Source organism: Apus apus, unplaced genomic scaffold, assembly GCF_020740795.1.
Source record: "Apus apus isolate bApuApu2 unplaced genomic scaffold, bApuApu2.pri.cur manual_scaffold_36_ctg1, whole genome shotgun sequence".
Lineage (NCBI taxonomy): Eukaryota > Metazoa > Chordata > Aves > Apodiformes > Apodidae > Apus > Apus apus.
The window spans coordinates 123,037-137,486 of record NW_026248850.1 but is presented as its reverse complement, the minus strand read 5'-3'; the positions used below and the strand labels follow the sequence as shown (position 1 = coordinate 137,486).

The 14,450-nt window shown below is 52.9% G+C and overlaps 1 protein-coding gene across 1 annotated transcript; it reads left to right on the top strand.

The window, feature by feature from the left end:
- Positions 1-2,439: 2,439 nt before the first annotated feature.
- Positions 2,440-4,784, top strand: LOC127396243 (procollagen galactosyltransferase 2-like). Its single transcript, XM_051643862.1, has 2 exons — positions 2,440-3,001; positions 3,732-4,784. The coding sequence occupies exons 1-2, from the start codon at positions 2,814-2,816 to the stop codon at positions 4,006-4,008; spliced, it is 465 nt and encodes a 154-aa protein (XP_051499822.1). The 5' UTR covers positions 2,440-2,813; the 3' UTR covers positions 4,009-4,784.
- The last annotated feature ends 9,666 nt before the right edge of the window (positions 4,785-14,450 follow it).

Sequence of the window (14,450 nt, the reverse complement as noted above, 5' to 3'; positions counted from 1 at the left end):
GCACAACCCCGACCCCCCCAGACCCCCTGTGCCCCGTGCCCAGCGAGGAGACAGAGGGCTGTGCCCCCGGGCTGTGAGCACCCTCCTCTGCTCCAGGCTGTCCTCAGCCCCAGGGTCCCAAAGGGGACCTTGCCACTCTGATGGCACCCCAAGGAGCCCTCTGCTGCCTCCGAACACTGATGCCACGTGGCGGGAAGCTGGGAAGCTGGGGGAAGAGGGGTGGCCCTGGGTGGGGGGATGACCCAGCTCGGGGGACAGCTCTGTGCCAGACCTGCAACTCTTCTCCCCTCCACAGCTGGCCAGAAAGAAGAGCAAGGCCAAGGACCACCTGCTCCAGAGCCAGCGCTACCTGCAGAGCCCGCAGGAGCTCCTGCGCTGTGAGGCTGTCAGGGTCATCGGTGAGACACTAGCCCTGGGTCCCTCCCTCTTCTGAGGTTCCTGTGTCCTGGGCACCCCTTCACCCTCTCTCCCAGACTACGGGCCTGGCAGGAGGCTCCCCCATCCCCTCCCCGATGCTGCACCCTGGGGTAAGCCCTCCCGAGGAGGTTGGAATGGCTGGCAGGGTCCCTGGTGGGCATCGGGGTGCCTGACACACTGTGTCCCCCCAGGGCTCATCGGACGGCGGGTGCACGAGCACGAGATGGAGGATGTCAAAGGGGGTGAGTAAGGACACCAGGAGGAAGGGCCTGGCATGGAGTTGCAGCCCAGCCCCCTGCCCGCTGGCTCCCTCCTGGCTGTCACGTCACCTCACCTCTGCTGCTTTGTCCCCACAGTCCTTCAAGGTGCACAGAAAGACTCCAGTGCCATGGTCTCCTCCCTGGCAGTGCAGACGCTCCACATCCTCCGAGCTGCGTGGCTGAAGTCCAGGGGCACCTTCAGGTTACCAGTGCCCAGGGCGTGGAGGAGCAGGTGGCGCTGGGCCCGCAGTGATGACTCTGCTCAGGCAGAGTCAGACCTGCAGCCCCAGCCCTAGGATGCTCTGCAGGGCCGGCTGGGCTGTCTGTTCCCCAAGCCCAAGAGAAGACACCTCAGCTGACACCCTCTGGCTCAGGCCAGAGCCAGAGTCCCCGCCCTGCTGGAGGGTCCCCGAGGGGCAGGACGAGCTGGCTGCTCTGGGAAGCAGCCCCCCACCCGCTGTCACCCTGACGCCCTCTCCGTGAGCGGGGGACGCCGGCCGCGTTGCCAGCGGGGCTGGGTGTGAGGGGGCAGGGACCCCCTGCTCACGCGAAGCCCCCGGAGGGCCCCCCAAGTGAGGGCCGGGCCGGAGGGAGGGGGGCGAGGAGGGGCTGCGCGGCGGGGGTCGCTCTGGCGGGGAGCGCCGGGCCCGGCCCGTCGATCGTCCCGGGGTGTCCTGCAAGCCCCGGCCCTTGGGTCGCCGGCCCAACGTGTCTGGCGACTCCGAGCCGGAGAGGGAAGGGCTGCGCCTGCGGTGCCCGTGCCGGGCGCGGTGCTGCTGCCCGCGGCTGGTGCCGGCGCTCACGCCTGTCCCCGCAGCCCGTGGCTGGGGCGGCGGCGGGAGGGGACGGCGGAGGAGGAGCTGGAGCAGGCGCCGCAGGAGCAGCGGCTGCTCTCGGCCCCGCAGCGGCGGGAGGAGCTCCGCCCGCAGGTGAGTGCCGCCCGCTGCCGGGGCCGCGCTGGGGCGGGCAGCGCCGGTGCCGAGCCCGGCCCTCAGGGCCCGTGTCCGCCCGGAGGAGCGGGCGGCAGAGGAGGAGGAGGCCCGGCCGGCGGGTCTCGGCGCGGCCCGGCTGCAGGAGGGCGCGGGGAGCCCCGGGGGAGGCGGGCGCTGTGCGCCCCCCAGGGCGGGCGCAGCCTCCCCGGAACCTCCCGCTCCCTCCGCAGCTCCAGCAGAAGGGCTGGCGGCAGCGCCTGGTCGCCGAGGACGGGAGTGCCCCTGCGGTGCTGGGGGCTGGAAGTGCCGGCTGTGGGCACCGCGCCCCTGGGCAGCTGTGACCTCTTGGCTGCAGGTCTGTGGCAGCCTCGTGAGAGCTGGTTTGGGGGTGCTGGGGGGGGTTCCTGCTCCCTTCCAGAGGTCGGCGTGCATGGCAGCCTCCTCTCTCTGCTCCAGGCTCCCAGAGCAGCAGCGTGAACCTCTGGAAATGTGGCGAGGGATTTCAACAGCTGGAGCCCTTCTGGGACATCCCCTTGGTAAGGATGGGGATGTTGGAGCTGGGCTGGGGTCTTTTGGTGGGCGCTCCCCTCCCTGGGCAGCAGGAGGAGGCTGCAGGAGCCCCTCACCCTGCTCTCTTCCCTCCAGGTGGGCCTAGTCAACAGCCTCAAGTTCTCAGCAGTTGGTGACTTCCTGGGGGCCTCGGGCAGGAGCACAGGTACTGTCCCCCCTTCCCAGCACAGCCCTCTCCTCTGGAGCTCAGCAGAGGGTGACCCACATCTCTCTCATCTACAGGCTTGGCCGGTGGTGGAGGCTCAAAGGAGCTAAAAACAGCATTTGCATCATCCTCCTGAAGTGGAGGACCACAGCCCTGAAGGCTCCAAACAGCTCCTGGCCCCTGAGCCCTTGGCCCCAGAGCCCCTGACACAGAGGATCTGACATAGCTCAGTCCTGGGGCTTGGACCATGTCATCGTAGCTCCCTTGTGAAGCCTTTCACAGCTGTGCCACCCACTGGGTTAAGAATTTGATGTCTGGGAGTGGTGCAGAATAGAAATCCGCGAACCTGGTCAGGGTTTCCTTCTTGGATTGACCCTTTGCCCTTCCCTACTTGACCCAAACGTTTGTGTGGTCCTAGTCACTGCAGATGTGCTTTGGTTCCAGCTCCCATGGTCCTTTCCCCCTTTAAGCTCCATTGGCTGGAAAAGGATGCAGGTGCAGGAGCCTGAGAAAGCAGTTCCCAATGTCATGAACCTGGTGGAAGCTGATGACTCCTGCTGGTCCCTGGGGCAGGCAATCACTTTCCAAGGGGCTCAGAAACTCACTGGAGCAGAGGCTTTCAGCAAGATGCTGCCTGTGGGTGAATTTCTGCTGGTCATGGACAACAAGCACCCTGTGTAAGTAGGATGCCTTTGTTGCTTGGGTTAACATCAGCTGGGGCTCGCTGAATGATCTTCAGCCAGATGATGTTGGTGCGTCTCACTTTTGTAGCCTGGCTGGTGGGGGACAGGGCTACTCTTTGTGTTTCTTGTTTGTCTACAGTGGAGCTTCTGACACAGGAGGAAAGAGGTGACAGCTGCAAAGGGGTTATTGTCCCTTCCTGGTGGCCAGTTATTGTCCCTAGCAGGTGCAAGGCTTGTGAGGGAGACACTTGGGCGTCTCTGGGAACAGAGGCTTTGTTTGTATGGGTTGTGGGTGGTTGTAATGGTCTTGAGTTGTGCCAGGGGAGGTTTAGATTAGGTAGGAGAAGAAACTGCTTAACTGAAAAGGTAAGGAGACAGGGGAACAGGCTGCCCAGGGAGGTGGTTGAGTCACCATTGATGGAGGTGTTTAAAAGCTGTATAGATGTAGTGCTGAGTGGCGTGGGTTAAGCACTGGACTTGGTAGAGTCAGGTTACTGGTTGGTTGAGTTTGGCTATGGTTGGTCTCAAAGGGCTTTTCCAACCAGAACGATCCTGTGATTCTGTAAGGCTGGTGGTTCTGGCTGCAGAGAGTCAGACTCCACCCCAGCAACTACCTCGCCTCCTGGGACCTGTTTGCTGGGTGTGCTGGCTGGTGTCTCAAGTTGCAAGCAGTGGCACTGCTGAACAGGCATGCGGTTACTGATCATCCTTCTCTCTTCTTTAGAGCAAAGTACCTGGAGTGCTCTGAGTCCAGAGACTTGAAAGCGTTTTCTGCAGAACCCCTCCTTGTTTACCCCACCCACTACCCTGGGCCACCAGGCTACCTCAGTGACACAGAGAGCTTGACCATCTGGGGCAATGAAACCATGTCAAGGGACTGCGACAGAACACGCTCCTGGACATCCCAGCAGCAGGGTGAGATCCACAGCGACGCCCAGAGCGAGGATGCCCGGCCTTCCCAGTCATCTCTCAACGTGCCGTCCTCCAGGGATGAACTATGACTGCCTGCTTTCCCTGGGACTCTCCTGACAGCTGAACCTGCTTTAGCTTTTCACTCTGGAAAGCTGTAGAGCAGCTCTTCATGTGGTCTCCTTCCCACGGTTTTGAACAGCAAAGCACAGTGGTTGGTCCTGACAACTAACCAAGCCCCTTGGTCTGGGTAGGAGATGGTGGTGAAAAGCTTGGTGTGGCCTTCAGAAGCAGGACATCTGTGTGCTGGTGAACATCCAGCTTGCTGTCATATTTCCCCGTGGATGCGAGTACCATGTTAGTAAGTTGTTCCATCACCTCGTGCTTCCCTTGGGACTGTGGCTCATGTTGCACCACAGCTGTTTCTGCAGGCCCTTGGTAATGCTGTTTGGGGGCTAGACAGCTACTGGAGCTGTGGTGGGAAAGGTGCACCAGAAGAGCAGGGTCCCAGCTTGGCGTAACGCCCGTGGCCACAGTCTAGCTGATTGGTTGTTTTATCTTTATGCACAGGGGGTGGGTGTGGACAGAAATGTCTATTTAGCAGGTTCTGCCTGTGCTGACAAGGGCTGGTTTTGTCTGTGTTTTCGGTTCCTTGGCAGCTTTTTTTCTGCTCAGAATTAACTGTGTTTTGCAAAAGCAGGATCCAGTTGAAACACTTGGTGTTTTTCTGCTGTTTTTTATCCACTTTCCATGCACTTATTTTATCTTTGACTTGCCTAATGGGCTTCAAAACTGAGCACAGGTGGGAACACCAGCTTGACCCACCCCTGAGGCTTTTATCCATCCTTTTTTGTTCTTTTTTTCTTTTTCCCCTCTCCTTTTGGTAAGGGGTTTTTGGCTCTGCTGTGGAGCATCTGAGCAAGTCCCCAGGAGATGGAAAAGCCACGCAGCAGTGCCTGCCCCAGGGAGGGTGGTGACAGACTGGTGGAAGCTAAGCTGGGACCAGGTTTCACCAAGTATAAGTAGCAGCTTGTTCCCAAGAGAGGTTCCAAGCTCTCTGCCTGCGGATCATCTCCTTCCTTAGGGCTTGTCACCCTAACCTGACAGGTCTGTCCTCGCTTTTGTTGAAGAAAACTGCTGTTGTACTTGCAGTATGGCAGCCTGGAATTCCTGGCTCACAAGCAGGTTGTATTTATCCTGAAGGAAACCCAGGAAGGTTTTGTTGTTGTGGTTTGTTTCCCTGGGCAGTTCAAGTAGAAAATTCAGGGTAATCTTTCTTTTGCTGCTGTAACAGGAGAGGCCCTTCAGTGCCAAAGGCAACTGCCACAGTTGAGGGACTCGCAGTGTGGCTTGTGGCACTTGAGGTGTCTCCCGCAGAGCTGAAGTGACTTGTGATATGGCAGGTTGGTCGTGGGACAAGGAAGGCAGGGGACAAGGGACTGTCCTAAAAGGTAGAAGAAGCGGCTGTGATGGAACCTCCCAACGCTTGCATTGTGTGCAGGGGAAGGGGGCAATGGGGAGGCTGGTGGTGTGTGTGAAAAAGAGCCCAGCAACCTCATGGTTGAGGCCAAGAGGAAATAAGACATGATGGAGATGCTGGGGAAAAGATGGAAACACTCAGACCAGTATTTTTGGTAGTAGCTTGCTGCAGCAATAATTCAGTGACCCAAAGGAGAGCGATTTAATGAAGAAGTTGTAAAACTTGTGTTACTAAGTTAGTTACAAGAGAAATCATTAAACTGAAAGCTCCAACAAAAGATTCTGTGGCAACAGAGCTGGGATGACTTTTGCTTTGCTGGCATTGCTCGTTAGCTCCTTGCAGCTCCTTACAGCCCTTCAGCGTGTGCCTGGGCTGGGCACAGCTCCCGCTGCTGCTGCCGCGCACTGGGGGTGAGGGGAGAGGCTGGAGTTGGACTCAGCCCCTCCAGCCATGTGCTGGGGAGACACAGCACCATCCTCATCAAAGGTGGTAGGAATAAGAAAAAATCCACAGCAGTAATGCTGACAGGTCCTAGTGTTAGAAACAAAATGTTGTTTTCGCACTCCAGTGTTAGGAAGTTAATAGGTTGTTTTCTGCCGTCGTGAAAATAAACTTTATGGGGACTGAAGAGAGAAGTGAGATACCTGGGCATTCCAAGGACACTGAGGTGGTTTATGGTCCAAGAAACTGCGGGACTTGATTGTGCTCCATCTGGGGGAGCTGAGATATCTGAACATGGAGAAGGACATAAGGCCCATGGTAAAGACAGAACAAAGTAACTTCTATATTAGTCCTCGAGACAGGATGGCACCAGATGATATCAATCGTTTTGGTGCTCGGGAAGACAGCCAAGGAGGCAAGAAAGGTCAGAATTTAACCTTAAAAGGTAAAAAGTAAATACCTGGAATGGAATGTGTAAACAGGGGTGGGAAATTTATATGGGAATTAGAAGCATCGGGTAGATTGTAAACCCTGGAGTACCCAGGCAGTGGGGAAACAGGAGGGAACCTTGTGTCGAGAACAGGGAATATAAACAGTTACCTTACTATGAGGAGCACCTGCTTCTTTAGGTCACCCATTCTTGCCAGAGCGTAAATAAACCGTGCTTCGCTGAAGGATCTGTTTGTGCCTATTCATTGGCGCGACAAACATTTCTCACACTAGCAGCACAAACCTGTTACTGGGTGTGATGTTGAAGAGTAAAACTGACTGAAGGAAGGTTGTAGCTGAAGGGTTACAGCTAAAATGGGGTGTTGGGAGTTCACTGGGTGGCAGAGGACTTGTGGGAGCTGGAGGATGTTGAGAATGTTTAAAACGGTAAAAGTGCTGAAGTTGGAGAGTGTGACAGTGAAGGAAGGGAATCACAGAGTCATCATGGTTGGAAAAGACATCTAAGGTCACCCAGGACACCTGTGAAGAGGTTGGAGGTGCAAAAAAAGGCACAAGTGACATGCATAATAAAGAGAAGAAAACAGGTAAAATCCAGGCAAAATTAGTGAAAACCAGTTTATATAGTCATTGTATAAAGATTACGGGCAAGCAATTAAAAAAAATCTTATATATATATAACCTTTTGGAGTGTGTAACCCTAAAATCAAGAACGTACACCTCTCAGCTGACCACCAACATACAGCCTCTGAGGGAACAGTCCCACACTGAACAAACCCTACCACACAGACACCAGTGCACGCTGACACTGACATGCAGAGGGCACTGAGCTCCTCTGGTAACCTTATCTTACCCTAACTCTGGGCAGAAGTTAAGGCTCAGCTACAAACTTACCACCTTCACCCTCTTCATAAAAATACAACTGGAATTCTTAAACGCTTCAGCCTAGGACCTGCCGTGGTGCTGCTCGTAAAGAGAGGTGATACATTTTCACGTAGCGTAAAACTTGGTTCAGCCCAACGTTTGCACCAGGAGTTGATCACTGATGGCTCATGCAATCTGAGCCCCATTTTGAAAATCAGTGCTACAGAACTGGGGAAGGGGGGAGGCCCAGGCACGTCTAAAATAAACTCCGATACTCTCTTTTAACTAATACACATATATCTGAAAAACAGGCTGTACAGCAGGGGCTGCTTACGATCCAATGTCTCATCAATGGCTTTTTAAAAAAATAAAATGTCTCCCTATTCTCTCAAGGAAGCCTGTGTTCTGCGAAAAGACTCCGGAAGAGTGGTACTTAATGTTTCACGGAGAAGAGATGATGAAATCCTTTATTCCAGCTGAATTCTCTATTCCAGCTGGCAGGCTGTACCATGACAGGAAATTCCTTTAATAGATATATATGAAGACTGAGGGAGGTGCTGTTAGGTTGTGCATTGTGATGCTACGAGTGTATAAAATCTGTTTGGGTGGGGTAATGCTTCAAACCCAGCTGTCTCCTCTCCATGCTCCCTTTTGAGAAGAAAGCTCATGGAGTGGCCCCTCATGAGTGCAAGTGGGAGTTCCCCAAGTGTTGCTCTTGCCGAGGGATTGCACGTCTCCCAGAGGTACATCAGCCCTGCCAGAGGACACGCTAAAGGCATCGACTGCTGTCCCAGGGGTTAGCAAAGGAAAAGCAGAACCACCCTGTGGTGGCGTGAAGACACAACCTACATCCAGGCAAGTGGCGTTTGTCTTGTTTGGGAACAACCCATGACATTCATCCAACAGCAAGTGCAGGGCAGCCCCCCTGCTTTGCTGCCAGTTCCAGCTGGGATTTTGAGAGGGCATTTGGTGGCTAGACCTTTCCCAGTTCCTGAAGTACTTACTGCAGAGTGGTTGTGTTGTTTTTGTGGGCATGAAGATGTTCTCAATGACTCCTTAACTGTCAATCAAAATTTAGCTCCTTCCCATGCCCCACAGGTCGAACGTGTATCTAGAAGCTGCTATTTCTGGTGTAGAGAAGCCAAAATTTCGTGCTAACCAGATTCTGGAGATTAAATGTCAAAAAAAGAGAAAGCCATATCTATGCCACAAGGTGAGGAGTAGCTCAATAAGAACGAATATGCACTGTTTTGTAGGGACAGGAAAATGTCCTTTGTGGCACAAACAAAATCATTCGACTGAAAGAAATGTGCTATATTTTGGACTTAACATACAAACAAGTCTACTGTTGTTGTTGTTGTGACCTAAATGCAGGAACTAGCACATGGCCTAACTGAACCTCGTTGGCCTTGGCCCATCGATCCAGCCTGTCCAGGTCCCTCTGCAGAGCTTTCCTGCCTTCGAGAAGATCAACATGCTCACCCAATGTGGTGTTGTCTGCAAACTTACTGAGGGTGCACTCCATCCCCTCATCCAGATCATTGATAAAGACACTGGACAGAACTGGCCCCAACACTGAGCCCTGAGGGACATCCGTACTGACCAGCCGCCATCCAGCCAGTTTTGTGCCCAGAGAACAGAACACTTGTCTATGCCATGATTCACCAGCTTCCCCAGGAGATGCCGTGGGAGATGGTGTCCAAGGCCTCACCAAAGTCCAGGTAGACAACGTCCACAGCCTTCCCCCCTTCATCCAATCGGTGGGTGACGTGGTCATAGAAAAGAGGCCAGGTTGGTCAAGCAAGGCCTCCTTTTCATCAGCCCCTACTGGCTGGCCCTGATCTCCTGCCTGCCCTGCACTTGCCATGGGAGCTCGCTCAAGATGAGCCTCTCCATCATCATTCCTGGTTCTGAGGCCAGGCTGACAGGCCTGTAGCTCCCCAGATCCTCCTTCTGGCCTTTTTGTCAAAATATGGAGGAATGAGCCTTCAAAATCCTAGCCAAGCTTTGGCTGTCAGTGTATTTGTGGATCAGGCAGCCCCAGACATCTAGAAAAGTGCAGTCGGACGAGCTCAGATGTGGGGCTGCTGAAGTCAGCAAAGCCTTTGTGGATAAAAACAAAGGGGGTGCGCCCCAGCAAGAAAACAGTATCCCCGCTTTCCTGGTTTAGTGGTCAGGGTGGAGCACAAAGCAGAGGGCAGAACTGCTCTCTGTTACACCCCCTCCATGGCCCAAAGAGAAGAAAAAACAGGAGAATAAAGAAGAGAGACTGAAAAGTTGGAAATTAAAACTGGAACAGGTTTCCTGGAACAGGGAAAAGGAAGGAATATGTGGGGTGAGGAACAGATCTACAAACTTACACAAGACAGATACAAAGCAGATCTTAATTATCACAGGAATATGTATGTGGGTGAGGGTCCCTTGTGGCAAGGCAGCCTCAACAGCTGGAAACCTCAAGTAGGACTTGGAAACTCAGTAGCTGGATTATGCTGGACCGTTAGAATTCTTCATAAGTCTTTTATATTGTCTTTTGATATTGTAATGGGATTTCTATCAATATTTATCTGTTATTACCTGTTGAGATTGCTTCTGCAATGTGGGAGATTTTGCTATATGAGACACCTGGCCTGATGGTGGCAGGTGGGATGCACCTCTCCCAGAGGGGGAAGGCGCTTTTGGGGCAGGACTTAGCAGGGCTCATTGAGAGAGCTTTAAACTAGATGTGAAGGGGGAAGGGGAGAAAACTGGGTTTGTTAGGGACAAGCACAAGAGGAACGTACCAGGGCCTGAAGGCAGATGGTCTAAGGAAGATTTAGTCCCACCAGTGGACTCTGTTTGTTTCCTGAAATGCCTGTATGCTAATGCACGCAGCATGGGGAATAAGCAGGAAGAGTTAGAGGTCTGTGTGCGGGCTAAGGGTTATGACCTGGTAGCAATAACAGAGACATGGTGGGACAGGTCACATGACTGGAATGTGGCCATGGATGGTCATGTACTTTTTAGGAAAAAAAGGGCAGGGAAGCGAGGTGGTGGAGTTGCTCTTTATGTGAGAGAGCAACTAGAATGTATTGAGTTTTGTGCAGGGACTGATGAGGGGCAAGTGGAAAGTCTGTGGGTAAGAATTAAGGGGCAGGCTGGTGTGGGTGATACAGTTGTGGGGGTCTACTACAGACCTCCTGACCAAGGCAAGGAGGTTGATGAGGCTTTCTACAGGCAGCTGACAGTTGCCTCACAACTGCAGTCCCTAGTCCTCATGGGAGATTTTAACTACCCCGATATCTGCTGGAAGACTCACACAGCCAGCCTTTCACTGTCTAGGAGGTTCCTCCAGTGCATTGATGATAACTTCTTAATGCAAATGGTGGACAAGCCGACTAGAAGAGGAGCGCTGCTGGATCTTGTACTAACCAACAAGGAGGGCCTTGTTGAAGCAGTGGTGGTCAGTGGCAGCCTTGGCTGCAGTGATCACGAGATGGTGGAGTTCAGGATCCTGTGAGGAAGGAACAGAATACCCAGTAGGACCAGAACCCTGGACTTCCACAGGGCGAACTTTGGCCTCCTCAATCAACTGTTAAGGGAAATCCCATGGGACAGGGTGCTGGAAGATAAAGGGGCTCAAGATAGCTGGTCAACATTCAAGGACCACTTCTTGCAAGCACAGGATCAGAGCATCCCAAGGGTTAGGAAATCTAGTAAGGGAGCTAGGAGACCAGCATGGTTAAAAAAGGAACTACTGGGCAAACTTAAGTGGAAAAGGAAAATCTACAGATCGTGGAAGGAGGGGCTGGTCACTTGGGAGGAATATAGGAATGTTGTCAGAGAATGTAGGGAGGCAATTAGGAAAGCTAAGGCCTCCTTGGAACTTAACCCTGCAAGTCAGGTTAAGGATAATAGAAAGGGCTTTTTCAAATACATAGCTAACAAAACTAACACTAGAGGCAATATTGGCCCACTGAGGAATGAGGTGGGAGCCCTGGTGACAGAGGATATAAAGAAGGCAGAGGTGCTGAACACCTTCTTTGCCTCTGTCTTTACTCCTGCAGGATTTCCCCATGAGCCCCAGATTCATATAGCCCCAGAAGCAGTCAAGATAGGTGAGGACATAGTAGATGAGGATTGGGTTAGGGATCAGTTGAGTAATCTGGACGTCCATAAATCGATGGGTCCAGATGGAATGCATCCAAGGGTGCTGAGGGAGCTGGCGGAGGTCATTGCTAGGCCACTCTCCATCATCTTCAGTAAGTCATGGGTAACAGGAGAGGTGCCTGAGGACTGGAGGATAGCAAATGTCACTCCAGTCTACAAGAAGGGCAAGAAGGAGGACCCGGGTAACTATAGACTGGTCAGCCTCACCTCCATCCCTGGAAAGGTGATGGAACAACTTATTCTTGTCTCTATCTCTAGGCATATCAAGGACATGGGGGTCATCAGGAGCAGTCAGCATGGTTTTATCAAGGGTAAATCATGTTTGACTAACCTCATAGCCTTCTATGAGGAAATTACTAGGTGGATAGATGATGGTAGAGAGGTAGATGTGGTTTATCTTGATTTCAGTAAGGCATTTGACACCGTCTCCCACAGCATCCTTGTAGATAAGTTGATCAGGTATGGGTTTGGTGATCAGGTAGTGAGGTGGATTAGGAACTGGTTGATGGGAAGGAGTCAGAGAGTTGTAGTCAATGGGGCAGAATCTGGTTGGAGGTGTGTGACTAGTGGAGTCCCTCAGGGGTCGGTACTGGGACTGGTGTTGTTCAACATCTTCATCAACGACCTGGATGAGGGTATAGAATGTACCCTCAGCAAGTTTGCTGATGACACCAAGCTGGGAGGAGTGGCTGACACACCAGAAGGCTGTGCTGCCATTCAGAGAGACTTAGACAGGCTGGAGAGTTGGGCGGGGAGAAACATGATGAAATTCAACAAGGGCAAGTGTAGAGTTTTGCATTTGGGGAAGAACAACACGATGTCCCAGTATAGGTTGGGGGCTGACCTGCTGGAGAGTAGTGTAGGTGAAAGAGACCTGGGGGTCCTGGTAGACAGGAGGATGACCATGAGCCAGCAATGTGCCCTTGTGGCCAAGAGGGCCAATGGATCCTGGGGTGCATTAGAAAGGGTGTGGTTAGTCGGTCAAGAGAGGTTCTCCTCCCCCTCTATTCTGCATTGGTGAGGCCGCATCTGGAGTATTGTGTCCAGTTCTGGGCCCCTCAGTTCAAGAAGGACAGGCAACTGCTGGAAAGAGTCCAGCGCAGAGCTACTAAGATGATTAAGGGAGTGGAACATCTCCCTTATGAGGAAAGGTTGAGGGAGCTGGGTCTCTTTAGCTTGGAGAAGAGGAGGCTGAGGGGTGACCTCATCAGTGTTTACAAATATGTAAGGGGTGAGTGTCAGGGAGATGGAGTTAGGCTCTTCTCAGTGATGACCAGTGATAGGACAAGGGGTAATGGGTGTAAATTGGAGCATAGGAGGTTCAAGGTGAATATCCGAAAAAATTTTTTTACTGTAAGAGTGACAGAGCACTGGAACAGGCTGCCCAGAGAGGTTGTGGAGTCTCCTTCACTGGAGACATTCAAAACCCACCTGGATGCGTTCCTATGTGATGTACTCTAGGTGACCCTGCTCTGGCAGGGGGGGTTGGACTAGATGATCTTTCGAGGTCCCTTCCAACCCCTAGGATTCTATGATTCTATGATTTTTCAAATAAAAATTCATGTTCCTTGTTTCTACACAAACCTGGAGTTTTAAAAAGTCGATGGAAGTCGTGGAGGCAAAACTGGGAGAAATGGATCCTGAAGTAAGGGTGCAAGTGGGGGCAGGGGAAGCACTTGCCGGCTTTCCCTGGGGCAAGGGAGCCCCACCCAAGGAGCAAGAGTTCAACCTGTGCAGAGGGCCCGAGGTGAGCTCCCCTGGCCCAGCAGGAAGGGAATGTGGAGCACAGGGGGCCGTGCCAGGTCCTGCAGCAGCAGAGCAGGGTGGGCAGCCGGCAAGGGTGGCAGGGGGGCCATGGGCAGGACAGCGTGCGCGGCACAGGGTTAGGGGAGGCAGTGGGAGGGTGGCGCGGAGTCCTGCAAGCCAAGGGGGTCTCGGGGGACTCGGCCAGAGGGAGTTGGGCTGTGGAGCAGTTGGGGTGAGGGAGAGGTGCTTGGCAGCACAGCTGGGGCAGGGAGAGAATGTGCCCCACAGCTCAGGGCAAGGGCCGGGGGCTGCGGCTCAGGGCGAGGGCTGGGGGCACATCCCCCGTGAATCAGGACAGGGGTGGGGGGCATGACCTGCATCTCAGCTCTGTGGGGGACAGGGAGGTTTGGACTGTGCATGATGGCAAGGGACAGGCAGACCTGCTCTGTGGCTTGGGGCTGGAGATGGGGGCACACAAGGCTCAGTGCAGGGGACACAGGAGACATGCACCAAGGTTGGTGCAAGAGATGGGGGATGTTCCCCAGGGCTCTGCCAGGAGAAAGCAAAACACAGCAACACCCCAGGCACCATTAACTGCTAGTTAACCAGCTCTGCAGCCACTAGATCAGAAATCACTAATGGGGTTGCACATGCAAAAGGCATCAGAAAGAAAATACTGGTTTGAGCAATATGCTACTTCTCAAGAGGAGGGCTAAAGTGCTTGGAAGCAAGTGTTGAAAGACCTGCAGCTACTTCAGCACATCCAAGCATGTAAAAATGGGGTCTGATTTGCTCAAGAACTCAGTGTTCAGCAGTTTACATGGGAGGAGGGGGGGTAAGAGCTCTCAGCGTAGGCTCAGAAAATCAACAAAATCAGGCCTTTTATGGTTTGGGGGTTGGGGTCTTGTTGTTTGGGCTGTTTGGATGTCCAGGGAAATTACAGTGGCAAGCACTTTACATCATTAGAACACACCCATTGTCTTATCACTGCATACAATGACAATTTTATTTGTCATAAGAAAAGTTATTGGTGATTCTGGATGTGGCATTCTCTCTAAAGAACCAGGTTTTGAATTCACGATTATAGAGAGATCTCCAGCTTTCAGCTGAATAAGAATACTGCATTTTTTGGTCTTTCTGTTGCAAGAAAAAACCCCAGAAAAACCCCAAACCGACCCAAACCTTAAAGCCAGAAGGTCTTGTTTGAGGTTCAAAAGTCTGCAAGCCCATCTCATTAAGGTCTGGTTTGTGGTCTCCTGCTACTTAGGTTTGTGGTTTGTCAGCAGTGAAGAGAAATAAAAGGTACCTTCATGGAAGACAAAATAATTCTTAGTGAGGATAATTAAAACGTGAGTTAATGAACACATTTTCGAAGATACACTTACGGAGCTGCACAAAGACATACCATCT

Excerpts from the sequence above, each read along its gene's own strand:
- LOC127396243 (XM_051643862.1), top strand. The coding sequence starts at position 2,814 with ATGCAGGTGCAGGAGCCTGAGAAAGCAGTTCCCAATGTCATGAACCTG. Across the intron at positions 3,002-3,731 it reads ATGGACAACAAGCACCCTGT|AGCAAAGTACCTGGAGTGCT; the intron begins GTAAGTAGGATG and ends TCTCTTCTTTAG.